Source organism: Balaenoptera acutorostrata, chromosome 2 (assembly GCF_949987535.1).
Source record: "Balaenoptera acutorostrata chromosome 2, mBalAcu1.1, whole genome shotgun sequence".
Classification (NCBI taxonomy): Eukaryota; Metazoa; Chordata; class Mammalia; order Artiodactyla; family Balaenopteridae; genus Balaenoptera; species Balaenoptera acutorostrata.
In genome coordinates, this window is record NC_080065.1 from 54,248,385 (window position 1) to 54,266,423 (window position 18,039).

At 37.2% G+C, this 18,039-nt stretch overlaps 2 protein-coding genes across 6 annotated transcripts in view; one reads left to right on the plus strand and one right to left on the minus strand.

Annotated features, from left to right (window-relative positions):
* RNF180 (ring finger protein 180) overlaps positions 1-18,039 on the plus strand; it is a 294,055-nt gene that overhangs the window by 169,903 nt on the left and 106,113 nt on the right. The window lies entirely within an intron of this gene.
* Positions 8,061-8,530, minus strand: LOC103018661 (zinc finger protein 706-like). The gene has a single exon (XM_057541794.1). The coding sequence runs from the start codon at positions 8,523-8,525 to the stop codon at positions 8,295-8,297; it is 231 nt and encodes a 76-aa protein (XP_057397777.1). The 5' UTR covers positions 8,526-8,530; the 3' UTR covers positions 8,061-8,294.

Sequence of the window (18,039 nt, forward strand, 5' to 3'; positions counted from 1 at the left end):
GGGAGTTGTTTCTGTGTGAATCTCAAGGGCCCTGAGTTGTGGAAGAAACCCCTTGGAGCCAGTTTTGTGTTTGACTTTGCTGTGGCTTTCACTAGTATAGGACTTATTTTAATTTTATTTTCTCTGTTTAGGGTTTCCAAGCTTCTTGGGAAGTGCTAATTTAGACCTCACACCTACAAATAGTGCAGGTTTGGAGTGCTGGTATCCTTCTGCCAATTCTTTGTCTAGATTAGCTGGCTTCTGTACTATATTCCTCAGACCAAACAGCCTTTCTAGCTCACTGCTATACATAGAGCCTAGAGTCTTGACTCCCAAGCTATATCTGCAACATATGTGTTAGGTTTTTGAACAGTTAATCTAACATTTTTATTTAATTAGTACTGGAGGGAGACTTACTGCATTTGCTCTGTTCCCCATATTGACCAAAAATCTTTTTTGGTGATGTAAGAAACTTTTCCAGTTGTTTCTTAAAATATATTTTTGATGACTGATATGGAAGCTAGCGCTAGCATATGTTAGAAGTCCAAAACTGTCAAATTTGGAATATGTATTTATGCAAATTTGGAGTCATATTCTGAAACTAGAAATACAGATTCTTATGACACAACAATGACATTTATAAAAACTTACATTTTTTAAGAATCAGGAATGAAGAGAATTCTATAATATATATGTCTGTATATTTAAAGTAACTTCCATATGCTGTTTCTTAATCATGTGATTTTCTGATAACTTTAATATCTGAACTTTTTCTGTGACATAGCATGGACTTTGTGTCAGGTATGAGATAAATGCAATAGATAAGATTTAGAGAAAAGTAGATGTACTTCAACTGTATGTGAAGAAATTAAATGATATAAGGAAAAGGTAAGAAAGTAATATGTTCTAGGAATGACTCATAATCCACAAACTCAGATATTCAGGGAATGTAGCTTTATTTTTTATTAAAAGGTATTTGTCCATATAAGTACACAGTGGATATTTGTTGAATAAATGAATGAATTTAAATTTCCATTTTGAGCCCCCTTTCTATTGGAGGCTAGAAACTAAATCTTAATCGGTCAAGCCTTTCTCCTCTTTTTACCTCTAGGTCTATGTTCTAAGTTTCTAGAACCTTCCAAGTGTCAGCATGTTGAAGGTGGGGTGGAATTTGGCCTTACTGATACCTACTGAGCTTATACTCAGAAAGACTGAGAAAGAAAGGTATTTATTTTCTTTCTTTTATTGACTAAAAGATCTTTACTGTCTAGTTGGTGCCAGATAAATGCCATTCTATGCTGCTCCCTTACCATGCTAAGCATAAGAGACTTCTGAAACCTTGCTTCCTCCTTAGACTATATTCTAAAGATTGGAAATTACAGGTTTCCCTATCCAGACCCCAAACCTGATGGTATTTTCTGTCCTATCATCCTCCTTCCAGTTTTAAGCTAAGGTGAACATGTTGTAGAGTACCTTTTTGGAGATCCAATAGGCTCTTCCTCCAATCCCATAAAATCTTTATCTAGTATGCGTTGAGTATAAAGGGATAGGAGGACTAGGAAAAAGGTCTTCTAAATCTATCGTTTATACTCAGAATCCTAGGCTTTTGAAACTCAAATACCAAATATTTAATAATTTAATTCCTTTTTTATCTACATAATGCTGTGTCATCCATTCTTTGAGGCAGTTGAACATTATCTGTTTCTGCCTGAATGGAGAAGAAGGGTTATGGATAACCAATATTTGGAACAAATTTAATTAATATATAAAAGTTTTTCTGTGATAAAGAAACAAAAAAAAATTAAGGAGACTGGAATAAGGCAAGAAAAGAGCCCAAGAGGTTCAGTAAAGAAGAGAGAAGACTGAAAAAGACCACTTTGCTCTCTAAAGTAATGTGTGACATGCTGTGGCTTAGAAGTAACTGGATTTAGTGGATCTGGAACTGATTGATGGGTGTAGGGATTGTTGCTGGAGGCTTAAAAATGGCTTTTGATATAGAGCTGTGTTCTTTCTGTCATGGCCCAATGGGACTTCTCACCTGCCTGGAAGTCAGAAACTAAGATCTTTGACTTCTTTTTAAAGTGTTCAAAAGAAATAGGGGAATGCAAATCAAAATGAAATTGTGAATTCAGAAATTTTAAGATTTATGAGGAAAAAAATCAAAGTTATTCATTATGAAACCAGTGTGTCCTCCTCCATTCAAATGAGAATTAGCTTCTGCTGATTTTGCTTTCAAAATGCCTTAAACTCTCAACACAACCACTCTGGTTCAGGACCTTGGTACCCCATGCCTTAATTATTGCCTCTTTGTGCCATTTAGCACTCACATTCTTGAAACTATCTCTTCTTCACATTTTTTTTTCTTTTTTAAAGAATTAGTTCAGAGGACTTAATTGCTTCATATGTTCACCGCAACATCCCTAGTGCCTTGTGTATCCCTGCTGTGGACTGAATTGTATCCCCCCAAAATTCATTCCGTGAAGCTCTAACCCCTTCTGTGACTGTATTTGAAGATAGGGTTTTTAGGAGGTAATTAAGGTTAAATGAGGTCATAAGGGTGGCGTTCTAATCCGATAGGATTGGCTGCCTTATAAGAAAAGGAAGAGAGAGAGATCTCTTTCCACACCCACAGAGGAAAGGCCATGTGAGCACACTATGAGAAGATGGGTGTTTGCAAGTCAGAGAGAGGTTTTTCACCAGAACCCAACCATGCTAGCACCCTGATCTTGGATTCCCAGCCTCTAGAACTGTGAGAAATAAATGACTATTGTTTAAGCTTCCCAGTCTATGGTATTTTGTTATCACAGCCCAAGCAGACTAAGAAAATCCCCAAGGCCTGAAATAATGATTTGCTCACTCAATAAATATTTGTTGATTGTGGTGGAAATTAGCAATGCTATATTCCATTCAGGAACATAATGAGACATCTCAGGCTGACATGCAGTGACCTGTACTGTAGTAGGCTTTGCTGACCGTACAGTCTCTGTCACAACTACTTAGTTCTGCTATGTTGGCACAAAAATAGCGATACACAATACATAGACCAATGAGCATGGCTGCGTTCCACTGAAATTTTAGTTACAAAAAAGTACAGATAGCAGGTTGTATTTATCACATAGGCTATACTTTGCCCATTCCTGACCAATAACAAATGACCCACCTTAGCTCTCCAGGAATATTTCCTACTCCTTATTGGAAAAGCTGTCATCCAGTCAGATTGACAGGTCCCTCATCCACAAACTCCATGATTTCTGCAAATTGTCTCCTTGTCTTAAATTTCCTCTCTGCTTATCTCCCTGATTCCTATTTCTATTCTTCCCTCTAAGTTCTGGAATTAGGAAACATAAATAAAACATAATCCATGCCCACAAGGGTCTTAGAAATGTAATAAAGGGGGACATATGTAGATAGTCATTATAGGTATTATGGAAGGTATAAAAAGAGTAGGGTCATAAAGGAAGAGGTGGAATGTTTACAGAGGGTGGAGTACTAAAAGGAGAGTGATCAGGCCTCACAGAGGAAATGATAAGGTGCAAGATGGAACACTACAAGAAATGAGACAGGGGAAAGTGGGAGGAGGAGCAAGTCTACAGAGAGCAGAGAGGGGGCAGGCCAGCAGGGAAGAAAAAGAGAGAGAGAGAAAAAAATTGAGATATAAAAAGCAGATCCTCCTATTTATGTAAAATATGTGTGTATGTAGATTAGAAAAAAGACTAAAAGATCAATATCTACTAACTTGCAGAGATATCCATGATATGTTGGTTAGTGAGAAAAGTGACAGCAGAGTATTTATGTGCACATGTGCTTTTATATTTTGCATGAGCCAAGAGAAAGTATGAAAGGATTCACCACTGTTGACTCAGGGATGGTTGCATCTGGAAGGTAGGAAGTGGACAGAGTGGAGATGGTTATTGTGATTTTAGCTATAAGTAAGAGAAACTTGACTGACAGGAGCTTGACAGGTCAGTGTTTATTTTTCTCATACAAGTCTAGAGATTGTCAGTTTGTGCAATCAAGGATGCAGACTATTAACTCTGTCTCCACTTTCCTACTATTCTCATGCATGTTGTCTCATGTTGCAAGATGGCTGTAACGGATCCAAATATCAGGATCATCATGTTCAAGGAAAGGAAAGAGATAGTATTAGCTATTCCTGCCCTTTTCATTGGGAATGACAAAGCTTTCCCACAAACTTTCGTCATACTTGCCTTATATCTCATTGGCCAAAGTTGGGACAACTCTAGCTGTGAGAAAACCTGGGTAAACAACTATTTAGGCTTTCTGGATTCTGTAAGAGAAAACAGTTCTTATAAAGGAGAAGAGAGTTGGAGAAATTATTGGGTTATCCAACTAATAGTGTCTGCCACAACCTGCTTTGCTTATGTTATAATATTGTATTGTTTCATTTGTTACCATAAGTGTGTGTTCCTCTTTTAATTAGAAAATAAAGCTCCAAATTCAAACTTGCTACCAGCCTACCAGCTGGCCTCTCAACCTAAAAGTGTCATATTTCTGTACATCATAATAATGTGGAAAAAGGAGAGGAGAAGAAGATGGTGGCCGGCCTGCATTTTTAACATAGTGACCTCATTCGCTAGTTAAGTAACATAGTTTGGTCAATTATCTGTAAACTGATTTACTTGATTTGTAAATCCTTTACCTAAGGCTGCGTGGAGGTTTCTCTGGATTGAAAAGTGAAAATATCCCTCTCCTCTAAAAGACAGAGCCAGCAATGTATTCCAGGTTCCATTTAGAAAGATCTGTTTGGCAGATCTGTGTGGCAGCAGTATAGAGCGTGAACTGTAGGGATCGTGAAAGAGAAGGAGACTCTAAGTCCACACAAGATTATGAGGGCTGAACTGAGGCAGTAACAATAGGAAGAGAAAAGGGGAGTAAAATACAGGCCTGTTAAACAAGTGGAATCTATATGAATTGATTGCTGGAAAGTTGTAGAACGTGAAAATAAAGGAAAAATCTGAAAGGATTGCTAAATTTCTTTCTCAGATCAGTAACAACTGGATTGTGGTAGCAGTCACTAAGATTTTGGATGAGGCCCAGGTTTAAGGGAAAATTAACTTACCTTTGAACATGTTAATGTTTTCCTGTGCCTGGGTGGCAAATCTACAGAGAGATAGAAATCTACTAAATTAATAGATATCCATAGATTAATGGATTTGGGGTTCAGGAGAGTGATTTGGGCTAAGTATAGAGATTCTTGAGTCATCAGCATAACAGGTAGTGGCTAAAACTATAGAAATTAAAGAGATTGCTCAAGGAGAACATGTACTGTTAGAAAAGAAAAGGTCCAAGGCTGGGCACTACAGAATACCAATGTTTAGTGGGTGGCCAAAGGAAGAAAAGCCAGAAATGGAAACAGGTTAGAAATTAAAATGAGACTCCATGTAAGTGGCATTCTTAAAAAGGACAGTTTTAAGAGAAGAAATTGGCCAACAGCGTTAAATGCTACAGAATTGTCGAGTACAATGAGGACTAAAAATAGGCTGCTGGATGTGGCAATTGGGTCATAGATAGATGACTTTTGGCTAGAGCAGTTTTATTTTAAGTAGGTAGTGGGAAATAATAGGCAGAAATTATATTCTTTTCTTTCCAGGAACTTGACTCTGAAGGGAAGGAGAGAGGTGATTGTAGCTAGATGGAAACACAACATCCAAGGAGAGGTTTTTCTGTTGTTATTAATAGGAGAGATTTGTACATGTATATCTTTAAGGAAGAACATATCAAGAGAGAGGATAATCTTCATTTTGTTTTTTTGGTTTTGAGGGGATATTTTAATTGACATGTAATTGACATGTAACATCATACTAGTTTCCAGTGTATAACATAATGATTCTCTATATGTATTGTGAAATGATCACCACAAGTCTGGGTAACATCTGTTACCATACACAGTTTTAAAAAATGTTTTTTTTCTTATAAGACTTTTAAGATCTAGTTTCTTAGCAACTTTCCAACATACAATACAGTATTATTAACTATAGTCCTCATGCTGTACATTACATCCTCATGACTTAATTATTTTATAACTAGAAGTTTATACCTTTTGACCCCCTTGACCCATTTCTCCCACCCACCCATCTCCCACCTCTGACAACCAGCAGTCTGTTCTTTGTATCTATGAGCTTGCTTTCTTGTTGTTATTGTTGTTGTTTACATTTCATATATAATTATTGTCTTTCTTTGTCTGACTTATTTCACGTAGCATAATGCTCTCAAGGTTCATTCATGTTGTCACAAAGGACAAGATTTCATTCTTTTTTATGTCTGAATAGTATTCCAGTATGTGTGTATGTGTGTGTGTGTGTATGTGTATATAAATACCACAATTTCTTTATCCATTCATCCATCATTGAACACTTAGGTTTTTTCCATACCTTGGCTATTGAAAATAATGCTGCAATGAAGATAGGGGTGCACATATCTTTTTGAAATAGTGTTTTTGTTTTCTTCAGACAAATACCCAGAAGTGGACTCTCTGGGTCATATTGTAGTTCTATTTTTAATTTTTTTTTTACAGGAACATAAAGCTTTTATTCTGAATTAGTCAGTAAAACAAATGAAAAAAAATTAAACCAAAACTTGTGAAAGGTTTTTAAATGATTTGTTACTAATGTAAACATACATATGCTCAAAGCACTTTTAAAAACTTTTAAATTGTAATTTAACCAGAACCTCTGTTAATAACCACTATAAGCAATTAGGCCAACTCTAATGTTCTGGTAACCAACATATTGGGAATTAACAAATAATAAATCTGAAACTGAAGAAATCAAATACGTGAAAAAAATGACTATTTTAAAGTAAGAGTATAAGAATAGGAGTTACTAAGAAATTATCACCACTGAAGCTTCTCCTTGGAAATATCTTATTTTAAACTTACAGTGAAGACAAACAAGGTGGGCAGAATATGTATAGCTACAAAACAAATGCAGTGATGAGTTACAGCAGAAAGAGGGAATGCATTTTGTAATCCACAGGATCAGATTCGCGGCTCTAAGCAATTACCAGTAAATATTTGAGTGTTCTTCCTATTCTATCAACTTTAAAATTTAAACTGAGTTACAGCAGTTTCACTTGTATTAATAGTTGGCAAAAGCAAATTAGAAGAAACCTAAATGAGTCTTTTTTAACTGGGTAGGATTTACCTCATTCATCAGAACCAACCCACTTCCCATACTTAGAGCCCAAAAAATGTGGATATTGGCCTATTTTAATACTTTTCTAGTTCAGACGGAAGTCATACTGTACACAGCCTTTGATTTTAGGGACCAGCACAAAGTAAAAATCAACTACTCACTTATAAAGGAAATGAAGGAGAAGGTTCTGGGAATTAACCCAGTCACAAGGCATTCCAATCTTTCTGTTAATGCAAAATCCATTCATAAATTGGCCAAATTGTAATTAACTTCCAAAAACTCCTTCGAAAATTATGAGTTTCAATTTTAAATGAAAGAACTTGAACAATTTTCAAAGAATCAAGTATAATTTATAAAAGATAGATCTTTACCAGTTCACATATGTTCCATCATATTTTGTATTGAACAGTAGGCTGATTACTTCATTGTAGCATATACTTCAGAACCTAATTTTTCAGACGGGCTCACTGACAATCCAACCACTTAAAGGAATTTATCAGTTATCTACAGGCTATACTTGGCTGGCAGGTATAGCCAGGTCACACAGCAAGTTTAAATATTCCAACCTCAATCACAAGAAACAATCAGAGGGGAAAATGACACATGATTGCAATATACCAAGGCAGCAGGTAAGTCATTCTTCACCTAGGTCAGCAGATTCCAATAAAATCGTGTGCACAGATTCAATGAATGACTCTGCTCTAGTTTAACTATGAACATGCCCCTGAGTTAGAAAGGGAGATAAGAATTGTGCTTGCAATTCTAGCTGATGAATTCATTAGATTTTTATAAGGCAAATAATGTAGAAAGTTAGAACAGAATTTCTAGAACCATTTATCCTGTGATGTTGTAAAATCAAAGTACTACTTTAATAAATGAGTTATTTTATACAATATGAACATCAATATAATTACAATTGTAAAAAATTTTTTATAACAAGGATGGACTGATTTTCAGATTTCCAAATCAGAGTCAACTGTACATTTACACAGAATTGTCTTTGCATGAAGCCCAAAAGGGAACAGCATAAAAATGAGTGTTTCTGTAGCCCCTTTATTTTTGCTGATCAACAGTTTGTTAGCAAAGCAGCTGCAGGTTTGTTACCTAAGGTCTGAGACAGGAGAAGAGTCAAAGGTGTCACAAATTCCCCTGTAAACAACTTTATGCCTGAATATCAACTAATTCTGGAGGAAGTGGAGTCTTAGGATGCTTGCTCTCAAAGTGCTGCTTGAAGGTCTTAGGGTCTGGCATTTGTGTCTTACAGATAGTGCAGGTATATATTAAGGCAGCTTTGGCAGCAGCCTTTTGGTCATGTCCTTGTTTCTTCTTTTGTCCAGCTTGCTTTTTGGCATTTTTCTGCTGAGACTGAATCTTCTGCTGTCCACGAGCCATATCTGGGCCGGGACAGTCTCGCATCAGAGAAACTGCACAGCGTGAGAGGGCCAGGGGAGGTGGCAGGAGGGAGAGTTATTTTTAATTTTTTGAGGAACCTCCATACTATTTTCCATAATTACTGCACCAATTTATATTCCCACCAACAGTGCACAGGGTTCCCTTTAATCCACATCCTCACTAACACTTGGTATTTGTTGTCTTTTGGATAATAGCCGTTCTGACAAGTATGAGGTGATATCTCATTGTGGTTTTGATTTGCATTTCCCTGATGATTAATGATGTTGAGCATCTTTTCATGTACCTGTTGTTTATCTGTATGTCTTCTTTGGAAAAATATCTATTCAGATCCTCTATCCATTTCTTAATTGGATTGTTTGGGTTTTTTGCTATTGGATTTTGTGAATTCTTTATATATTTTGGATATAATCCCCTTATCAGATATATGATTTGCAAATATTTTCTACCATTCAGTGGGTTGCCTTTTCATTTTGCTGATGATTTTCCTTGCAGTGCAGAAGATTTTTAGTTTGATGTATTAATTTTGTTTTTTATTTTTAAATTTAAAGGAGTGCTAATACATAGGAAAAAACACTAGGAAGAGAAACATATATAATCTTAGTGATTATTTTTAAGAAACAAATTTGACGATAAATTTAATCAGTGAAGCCTTTGTGGAGAGGTGGGAAGATTTTCAAATGAAAGACATATCTGATTTGAAATTAGATAACAATTTTAGAAATGTTAAAATGTTGAGAAAAACCAAATCACAATCAAAGACATATGTAGTCAGACTTTTTTGCTTTGCAATCCTACTTGATGTAAACATAGGTAATATAGATCATTGCTTGTCCCAGCTTTGCCCAGCTCAGCCTCACATTGCCTCTGAACCAGTCCTTCCTAAGCTTGTTACCTTATGAGGTACCAGAGGATGGGTCACAACCTGTCTTGCTACCAAGTATAGCCTGTGCCTTCTGTTGAGCTGGCCACCTTTACACTTCCTGATTTCCGCTACTGTTTCAGCTTGGACTGGAGCTCTGATTTACATAATTCATGCCTTAATAACTTTGTAGCCATCTTTTGTCTCTTTCCTCTGGGTGTTAGACCCTTTCACCTTTCCCCTACCATGTCTAGAGGCTTACATCAAACACAGAATTCCAGAGCTTCCCTGGTGGCTCAGTGGTTAAGAAACTGCCTGCCAATGCAGGGGACGTGGGTTCAAGCCCTGGTCTGGGAAGATCCCACATGCCGTGGAGCAACTAAGCCTGTGTGCCACAATTACTGAGCCGGTGCTCTAGAGCCTGCGAGCCACATCTACTGAGGCTGTGTGCCACAACTACTGAAGCCCATGTGCGTAGAGCCCACATTCTGCAACAAGAGAAGCCACTGCAATGAGAAGCCCGTGCACCGCAACGAAAAGTAGCCCCATCTCGCCACAACTAAAGAAAACCCACACGCAGCAACGAAGACCCAACGCAGCCAAAAATAAATAAATTTAAAAAAAACCAAAAAAACACAGAATTCCTGAAATGTCATACCTGTCATTACTGCCATGGGACCTTTGCTACCCTGTTTTTCATACCTAGCCCTTTGAATATTGATACCAGCCCAGATTAAAGGCATTATTACCCTGGGTGCTGTGATTTGGATCACTAGCCACCCTCCTTTGGGGATGTTCAACAATTGAGATCCTGTCCCACTTGTGTCTCCAGCTGACTAAAGGATTATACCCCACCTCACAGCCAGCCCCCAGGAGACAAAATAAAATTTAAGCATTGTTTTTATGAATAATATCCACGATCTTTGTTTCAAACATTTGAAATGGTACAGAGGCTCTGGCTTCGGAGGTCAGATCCCAGGGAGAGGACTGAGGTTGGCTGCGTGAACACAGCCTGAAGGGGGCTAGTGCACCACAGCTAGCCGGGAGGGAGTCCGGGAAAAAGTCTGGACCTGCCTAAGAGGCAAGAGACCATTGTTTCAGGGTGTGTGAGGAGACGGGATTCAGAGCACCGTCTAAATGAGTTCCAGAGACAGGCGCGAGCTGCGGCTGTTAGCGCGGACACCAGAGACAGGCATGAAACACTAAGTCTGCTGCTGCTGCAGCCACCAAGAAGCCTGTGTGCAAGCACATGTCACTATCCATACCTCCCCTCCCGGAAGCTTTTGCAGCCTGCCACTGCCAGGGTCCCGTGATCCAGGGACAACTTCCCCGGGAGAACACATGGTGCACCTAAGGCTGTTGCAACGTCACACCGGCCTCTGCTGCCGTGGGCTCACCCCTCATTCCATACCCCTCCCTCCCCCCCGGCCTCAGTGAGCCAGAGCCCCCTAATCAGCTGCTCCTTTAACCCAATCCCTCTGGTGACCTACACGCAGAGGCAGAGCCAAATCCAAAGCAGAACGAACCCCAGGAGCTGTGTGAACAAAGAAGAGAAAGGGAAATCTCTCCCAGCAGCCTCAGGAGCAGCGGGTTTAATCTCCATAATCAACTTGATGTACGCTGCATCTGTGGAATACCTGAATAGACAACGAATCATCCCAAAATAGAGGTAGTGGACCTTGGGAGCAATGATATATATATTTTTTTCCTTTTTCTCTTTTTGTGAGTGTGTATGTGTATGATTCTTGGTGTGATTTTGTCAGTATAGCTTTGCTTTTAGCATTTGTCCAAGGGTTCTGTCTCTCCGTTTTTTTGTTTGTTTGTTTGTTTTGTTTTTAGTATAGTTTTTAGTGCTTGTTATCATTGGTGGATTTGTTTTTTGGTTTGGTTGCTTCTCTCTTTTTTTCTTCTTTTTTTAATTTACTTTTTAGTTTTTTTATATTTAATAATTATTTTAATAACTTTATTTTATCTTATTATTTTCTTTCTTTCTTTCTTTCTTTCTTTCTCACTTTTCTTCTGAGCCCTGTGCCTGGCATGGTCTTGGTGCTCCGGCTGGTGTCAGGCCTGTGCCTCTGAGATGGGACAGCAGAGTTCAGGACATTGACCCACCAGAGACTTGCTGGCTCCATGTAATATCAAATGGCGAAAGCTCTCCCAGAGATCTCCATCTCAATGCTAAGACCCAGCTCCACTCAACAACCAGCAAGCTACAGTGCTGGACACCCTATGCCAAACAACTAGCAAGACAGGAACACAACCCCACCCATTAGCAGAGAGGCTGCCTAAAATCATAATAAGGTCACAGACACCCCAAAACACTCCACCGGATGTGGTCCTGCCCACCAGAAAGACAAGATCCAGCATCGTCCACCAGAACACAGGCACTAGTCCCCTCCATCAGGAAGCCTACACAACCCACTGAATCAACCTTAGCCACTGGGGGCAGACACCAAAAACGGCAACTACGAACCTGCAGCCTGCGAAAAGGAGACCCCAAACACTATAAGTTAAGCAAAATGAGAAGACAGAGAAACACAGCAGATGAAGGAGCAAGGTAAAAACCCACCAGACCAAACAAATGAAGAGGAAATAGGCAGTCTACCTGAAAAAGAATTCAGAGTAATGATAATAAAGATGATCCAAAATCTTGGAAATGAAACAGAGAAAATAAAAGAAACGTTTAACAAGGACCTAGAAGAACTAAAATGCAAGCAAACAATGATGAGCAACACATTAAATGAAATTAAAAAGTCTCTAGAAGGAATCAATAGCAGAATAACTGAGGCAGAAGAACAGGTAAGTGACCTGGAAGATAAAATAGTGGAAATAACTACTACAGAAGAGAATAAAGAAAAAAGAATGAAAAGAATTAAGGACGGTCTCAGAGACCTCTGGGACAACATTAAATGCAACAACATTCGAATTATAGGCGTCCCAAAAGAAGAAGAGAAAAAGAAAGGGACTGAGAAAATATTTGAAGATATTTTAGTTGAAAACTTCCCTAATATGGGAAGGAAATAGTTAATCAAGTCCAGGAATCACAGAGAGTCCCATACAGGATAAATCCAAGGAGAAACACACCAAGACACATATTAATCAAACTATCAAAAATTAAATACAAATTAAAAATACTGAAAGCAGCAAGGGAAAAACAACAAATAACATACAAGGGAATCCCCATAAGGTTAACAGCTGATCTTTCAGCAGAAACTCTGCAAGCCAGAAGGGAGTGGTAGGACATATTTAAAGTGATGAAAGGGAAAAACCTACAATGAAGATTACTCTACCCAGCAAGGATCTCATTCAGATTCGATGGAGAAATTAAAACCTTTACAGACAAGCAAAAGCTAAGACAGTTCAGCACTACCAAACCAGCTTTACAACAGATGCTAAAGGAAATTCTCTAGGCAGGAAACACAAGAGAAGGAAAAGATCTACAATAAGAAACCCAAAACAATTAAGCAAATGGTAATAGGTACATACATATCGATAATTACCTTAAATGTAAATAGATTAAATGCTCCAACCAAAAGACATAGACTGGCTGAATGGATACAAAAACAAGACCTGTATTTATGCTGTCTACAAGAGACCCACTTCAGACCTAGGGACACATACAGACTGAAAGTGAGGGGATGGAAAAAGATACTCCATGCAAATGGAAATCAAAAGAAAGCTGGAGTGGCAATTCTCATATCAGACGAAACAGACTTTAAAATAAAGACTATTACAAGAGACAAAGAAGGACACTACATAATGATCAAGGGATCAATCCAAGAAGATATAACAATTGTCAATATTTATGCACCTATCATAGGAGCACCTCAATACATAAGGCAAAGGCTAACAGCGATAAAAGGGGAAATCGATAGTAACACAATCATAGTAGGGGACTTAAACACCCCACTTTCACCAATAGACACATCATCCAAAATGAAAATAAATAAAGAAACACAAGCTTTAAATGATACATTAAACAAGATGGACTTAATTGATATTTATAGGACATTCCATCCAAAAACAACAGAATACAATTTCTTCTCAAGTGCTCATGGAACATTCTTCAGGATAGATCATATCTTGGGTCACAAATCAAGCCTTGGTAAATTTAAGAAAATTGATATCGTATCAAGTATCGTTTTGGACCACAACACTATGAGACTAGATATCAATTACAGGAAAAAAATCTGTAAAAAATACAAACACATGGAATCTAAGCAGTACACTACTTAATAACGAAGAGATCACTGAAGAGATCAAAGGGGAAATTGAAAACTGTGTAGAAACAAATGACAATGAAAACACGACAACCCAAAACCTATAGGATGCAGCAAAAGCAGTTCTAAGAGGGAAGTTTATAGCAATACAATCCTACCTCAAGAAACAAGAAACATCTCAAATAAACAACCTAACATTGCACCTAAAGCAGTTAGAGAAATAAGAACAAAAAAACCCCAAATTGAGCAGGAGGAAATAAATCATAAAGATCATATCAGAAATAAATGAAAAAGAAATGAAGGAAACAATAGCAAAGATCAATAAAACTAAAAGCTGGTTCTTTGAGAAGATAAACAAAATTGAAAAACCATTAACCAGACTCATCAAGAAAAAAAGGAAGAAGACTCAACTCAGTAGAATTAGAAATGAAAAAGAAGTAACAACTGACACTGCAGAAATACAAAGGATCATTAAGGATTACTACAAGCAGCTCTATGCCAATAAAATGGACAACCTGGAAGAAATGGACAAATTCATAAAAAAGCACAACCTTCCTAGACTGAACCAGGAAGAAATAGAAAATATAAACAGACCAATCACAAGCACTGAAATTGAGACTGTGATTTAAAATCTTTCAAGAAACAAAAGCCCAGGACCAGATGGCTTCACAGGCGAATTCTATCAAACATTTAAAGACGAGCTAACACCTATCCTTTTCAAACTCTTCCAAAATGTAGCAGAGGGAGGAACACTCCAAAACTCATTCTACAAGGCCACCATCACCCTGATACCAAACCAGACAAAGAGGTCACAAAGAAAGAAAACTACAGGCCAATATCACTGATGAACATAGATGCAAAAATCCTCAACAAAATACTAGCAAACAGAATCCAACAGCATATTAAAAGGATCATACACCATGATCAAGTGGGGTTTATCCCAGGAATGCAAGGATTCTTCAATATATGCAAATCAATTAGTGTGATAAACCATATTAACAAATTGAAGGAGAAAAACCATATGATCATCTCAATAGATGCAGAGAAAGCTTTGGACAAAATTCAACACCCATTTATGATAAAAACCCTCCAGAAAGTAGGCATAGAGGGAACTTACCTCAACATAATAAAGGCCATATATGACAAACCCACAGCCAACATCGTCCTCAATGGTGAAAAACTGAAACCATTTCCACTAAAATCAGGAATGAGACAAGGTTGCCCACTCTCACCACTATTATTCAACATAGTTTTGGAAGTTTTCGCCACAGCAATAAGAGAAGAAAAAGAAATAAAAGGAATCCAAATCGGAAAAGAAGAAGTAAAGCTGTCACTGTTAGCAGATGACGTGGTACTATACATAGAGAATCCTAAAGATGCTACCAGAAAACTACTAGAGGTAATCAATGAATTTGGTAAAGTAGCAGTGTACAAAATTAATGCACAGAAATCTCTTGCATTCCTATACACTAATGATGAAAAATCTGAAAGAGAAATTACGGAAACACTCCCATTTACCATTGCAAGAAAAGAATAAAATACCTAGGAATAAACCTGCCTACAGAGACAAAAGACCTGTATGCAGAAAATTATAAGACACTGATGAAAGAAATTAAAGATGATACAAACAGATGGAGAGATATACCATGTTCTTGGATTGGAAAAATCAATATCGTGAAAATAGCTGTAGTACCCAAAGCCATCTACAGATATGGTGCAATCCCTATCAAACTACCAATGCATAATCATTCATTTTACAACAGATATATTTAAAAAATAATATTGTAGCTATGTATGCATGATACATGCACCTACATGCTTCAAAACCACCTGCAGGTGTTAAGCAGAAAGAGTTCCAAAGATTGTAGACCTTTCTTCTAAACACTTGCCAACATTTTCGGGGTTTTTTTCTTTGCTTGTTTTTAACCAGTGATGTTTTCTAATTGTGTGTTTCAGACAAAATAGTAAAAGTAGTTTGGGATGCAAACTGCCACATACTAACTGAATTTGAATCTATTCACACATTAATGTAATTTAAAATTTTTGTATAGCAAGTGTGTATGACTCCTAATTTTTTCTGTTTTTAAATGATTAATATAAATACGGCATTGGTACAGTTTTCCACTTAAAAAATTAGAACATTATTTTAAAACTTTATAATGTTAAAGACCTTTTAAACAGTAATTCTAATCTAGATCTTTTCCTACTGCCCAGAGAAGGAAACAGCATTAGACGTTTATTATATATACCTTCTATCTTTTTAAGGAAAAAAATTACATGTTTTTAATATATGTGCATACATACATGTACATATATAATAAATCCACATATCTAGATGTAGACATAGAACTGTATATGTCCATAGAAGATATATAGCATTGTTCTGTGTTATTTTTGTAAAAATTGTGCCACCATAGTTCATTCCTGTTGAATCATATTCAGTTGCATTAACATGCCAGATTTTTGTTTGTATTTTTTTTTTGATATGAATTTTACATATGTTAAAATGCACATATCTTAGATGTTTATTCCTTTTTCCCCTTTGCAGCCAATTTCTGTGCCATCTCCCAGAGGCAACCACTTTTCTGATTGTTTTTAACTATAAACCAATCTCACTTGTTCTAGAATTTTACAGAAATAGAGTTACATGCTGTGTACTTTTTAATGTAAGGCTTCTTTCATTAAGCATTATGTTTTTGAGATTCATCCATGGTGTTTGGTATATAAGTTTATTTATTTATTTTTAGATTTTTTTTTACTGAAGTATAGTTGATTTATAATGTTTCAGGTGTACAGCAAGGTGATTCATTTATATACATATACATATATGTATTGTTTTCAAATTCATTTACATTATAGGTTATTACAAGATATTGAGTATAGTTCCCTGTGCTTTACAGTATGTCCTTATTGTTTATCTATTTTATATGTGATATTGGGTATCTGTTAATCCCAAGTTCCCAATTTATCCTTCCCCCCACTTCCTTTTCTGTACTCATTTGCCTGTATTGGCTTTAAAATCAACCTGTGTGCAATAACAAGAAAATGGCTTCTTAAAAGATGTCATTGCTGTTTCAAGGGTAAATTAACTTTATGGATTTGCTGGGAAAGATGTTGCCCAAATTCTGACCATTTTTAAATTAGGAAGGTTTGGTGGGAAAAATAATCTACTGTAAATGTACTTCAGTTTTAATTCAGTTGGAATGCACTAACTAGAGAAATTTGAGATGTTATGTACTTCTCTTAATTTGAGAAATATCTGATATTTCTTTTCATTCCATCACTAATTTTTTTTCCAGAGGCTCTTTCATAATTTAAAATGTAATCCTGGATCCCCCCACTTTCCCCTTTGGTAACCATAAGTTAGTTTTCTATGTCTGTGAGTTTATTTCTGCTTCGTAAATAAGTTCATTTGTATCCATTTTTTTCAGATTTCACATATAAGTGATATCATATGATATTTGTCTTTCTCTGTCTGACTTACTTCACTTAGTATGATAATTTCTAGGTCCATCCATGTTGCTGCAAATGACATTGTTTCATTCTTTTTATGGCTGAGTAATATTCCATTGTAGTGTGTGTGTGGGGGGTGTTTGTGTGTGGAGGGGGGGTGTTTGTGTGTGTGTACCACATCTTCTTTACCCATTCATCTCTTGATGGACATTTAGGTTGCTTCCAGGTCTTGGCTGTTATAGATAAGTCTGCTATGAACATTGGGGTGCATGTAAATCTTTGAATTAGAGTTTTCCTCTTTTCTGGATATATGCCCAGGAATGGGATTGCTAGATCTTATGGTAACTCTATTTTTAATTTTTAAAGGAACCTTCATACTGTACTCTGTAGTGGCTGCACCAATTTACATTCCCAACAGTATAGAAGGGTTCCCTTTTCTCCACATGCTCTCCAGCAATTATTATTTGTAGACTTTTTGATGACAGCCATTCTGACCAGTGTGAGGTGGTACTGCACTGTAGTTTTGATTTGCATTTCTCTAATAATTAGCGAAGTTGAACAGGGCCCAAATCAATAAAATCAGAAATGAAAAAGGAAAAGTTACAACCAGCACCACAGAAATACATAGGATCGTAAGAGACTACTATGAGCAAGTATACGCCAATAACATGCACAACCTAGAAGAAATGGACAAATTCTTAGGAAAGTACAATCTCCCAAGACTGAACCAGGAAGAAATAGAAAATGTGAACAGGCTAATTCCAAGTACTGAAATTGAATCATTAATGTAAAAACTCCCAACAGGGGCTTCCCTGGTGGCGCAGTGGTTGAGAATCTGCCTGCCAATGCAGGGGACACGGGTTCGAGCCCTGGTCCGGGAAGATCCCGCATGCCGCGGAGCAACTGGGCCCGTGAGCCACAAATTACTGAGCCTGCGCGTCTGGAGCCTGTGCTCCGCAAC

Excerpts from the sequence above, each read along its gene's own strand:
- LOC103018661 (XM_057541794.1), bottom strand. The coding sequence starts at position 8,525 with ATGGCTCGTGGACAGCAGAAGATTCAGTCTCAGCAGAAAAATGCCAAA.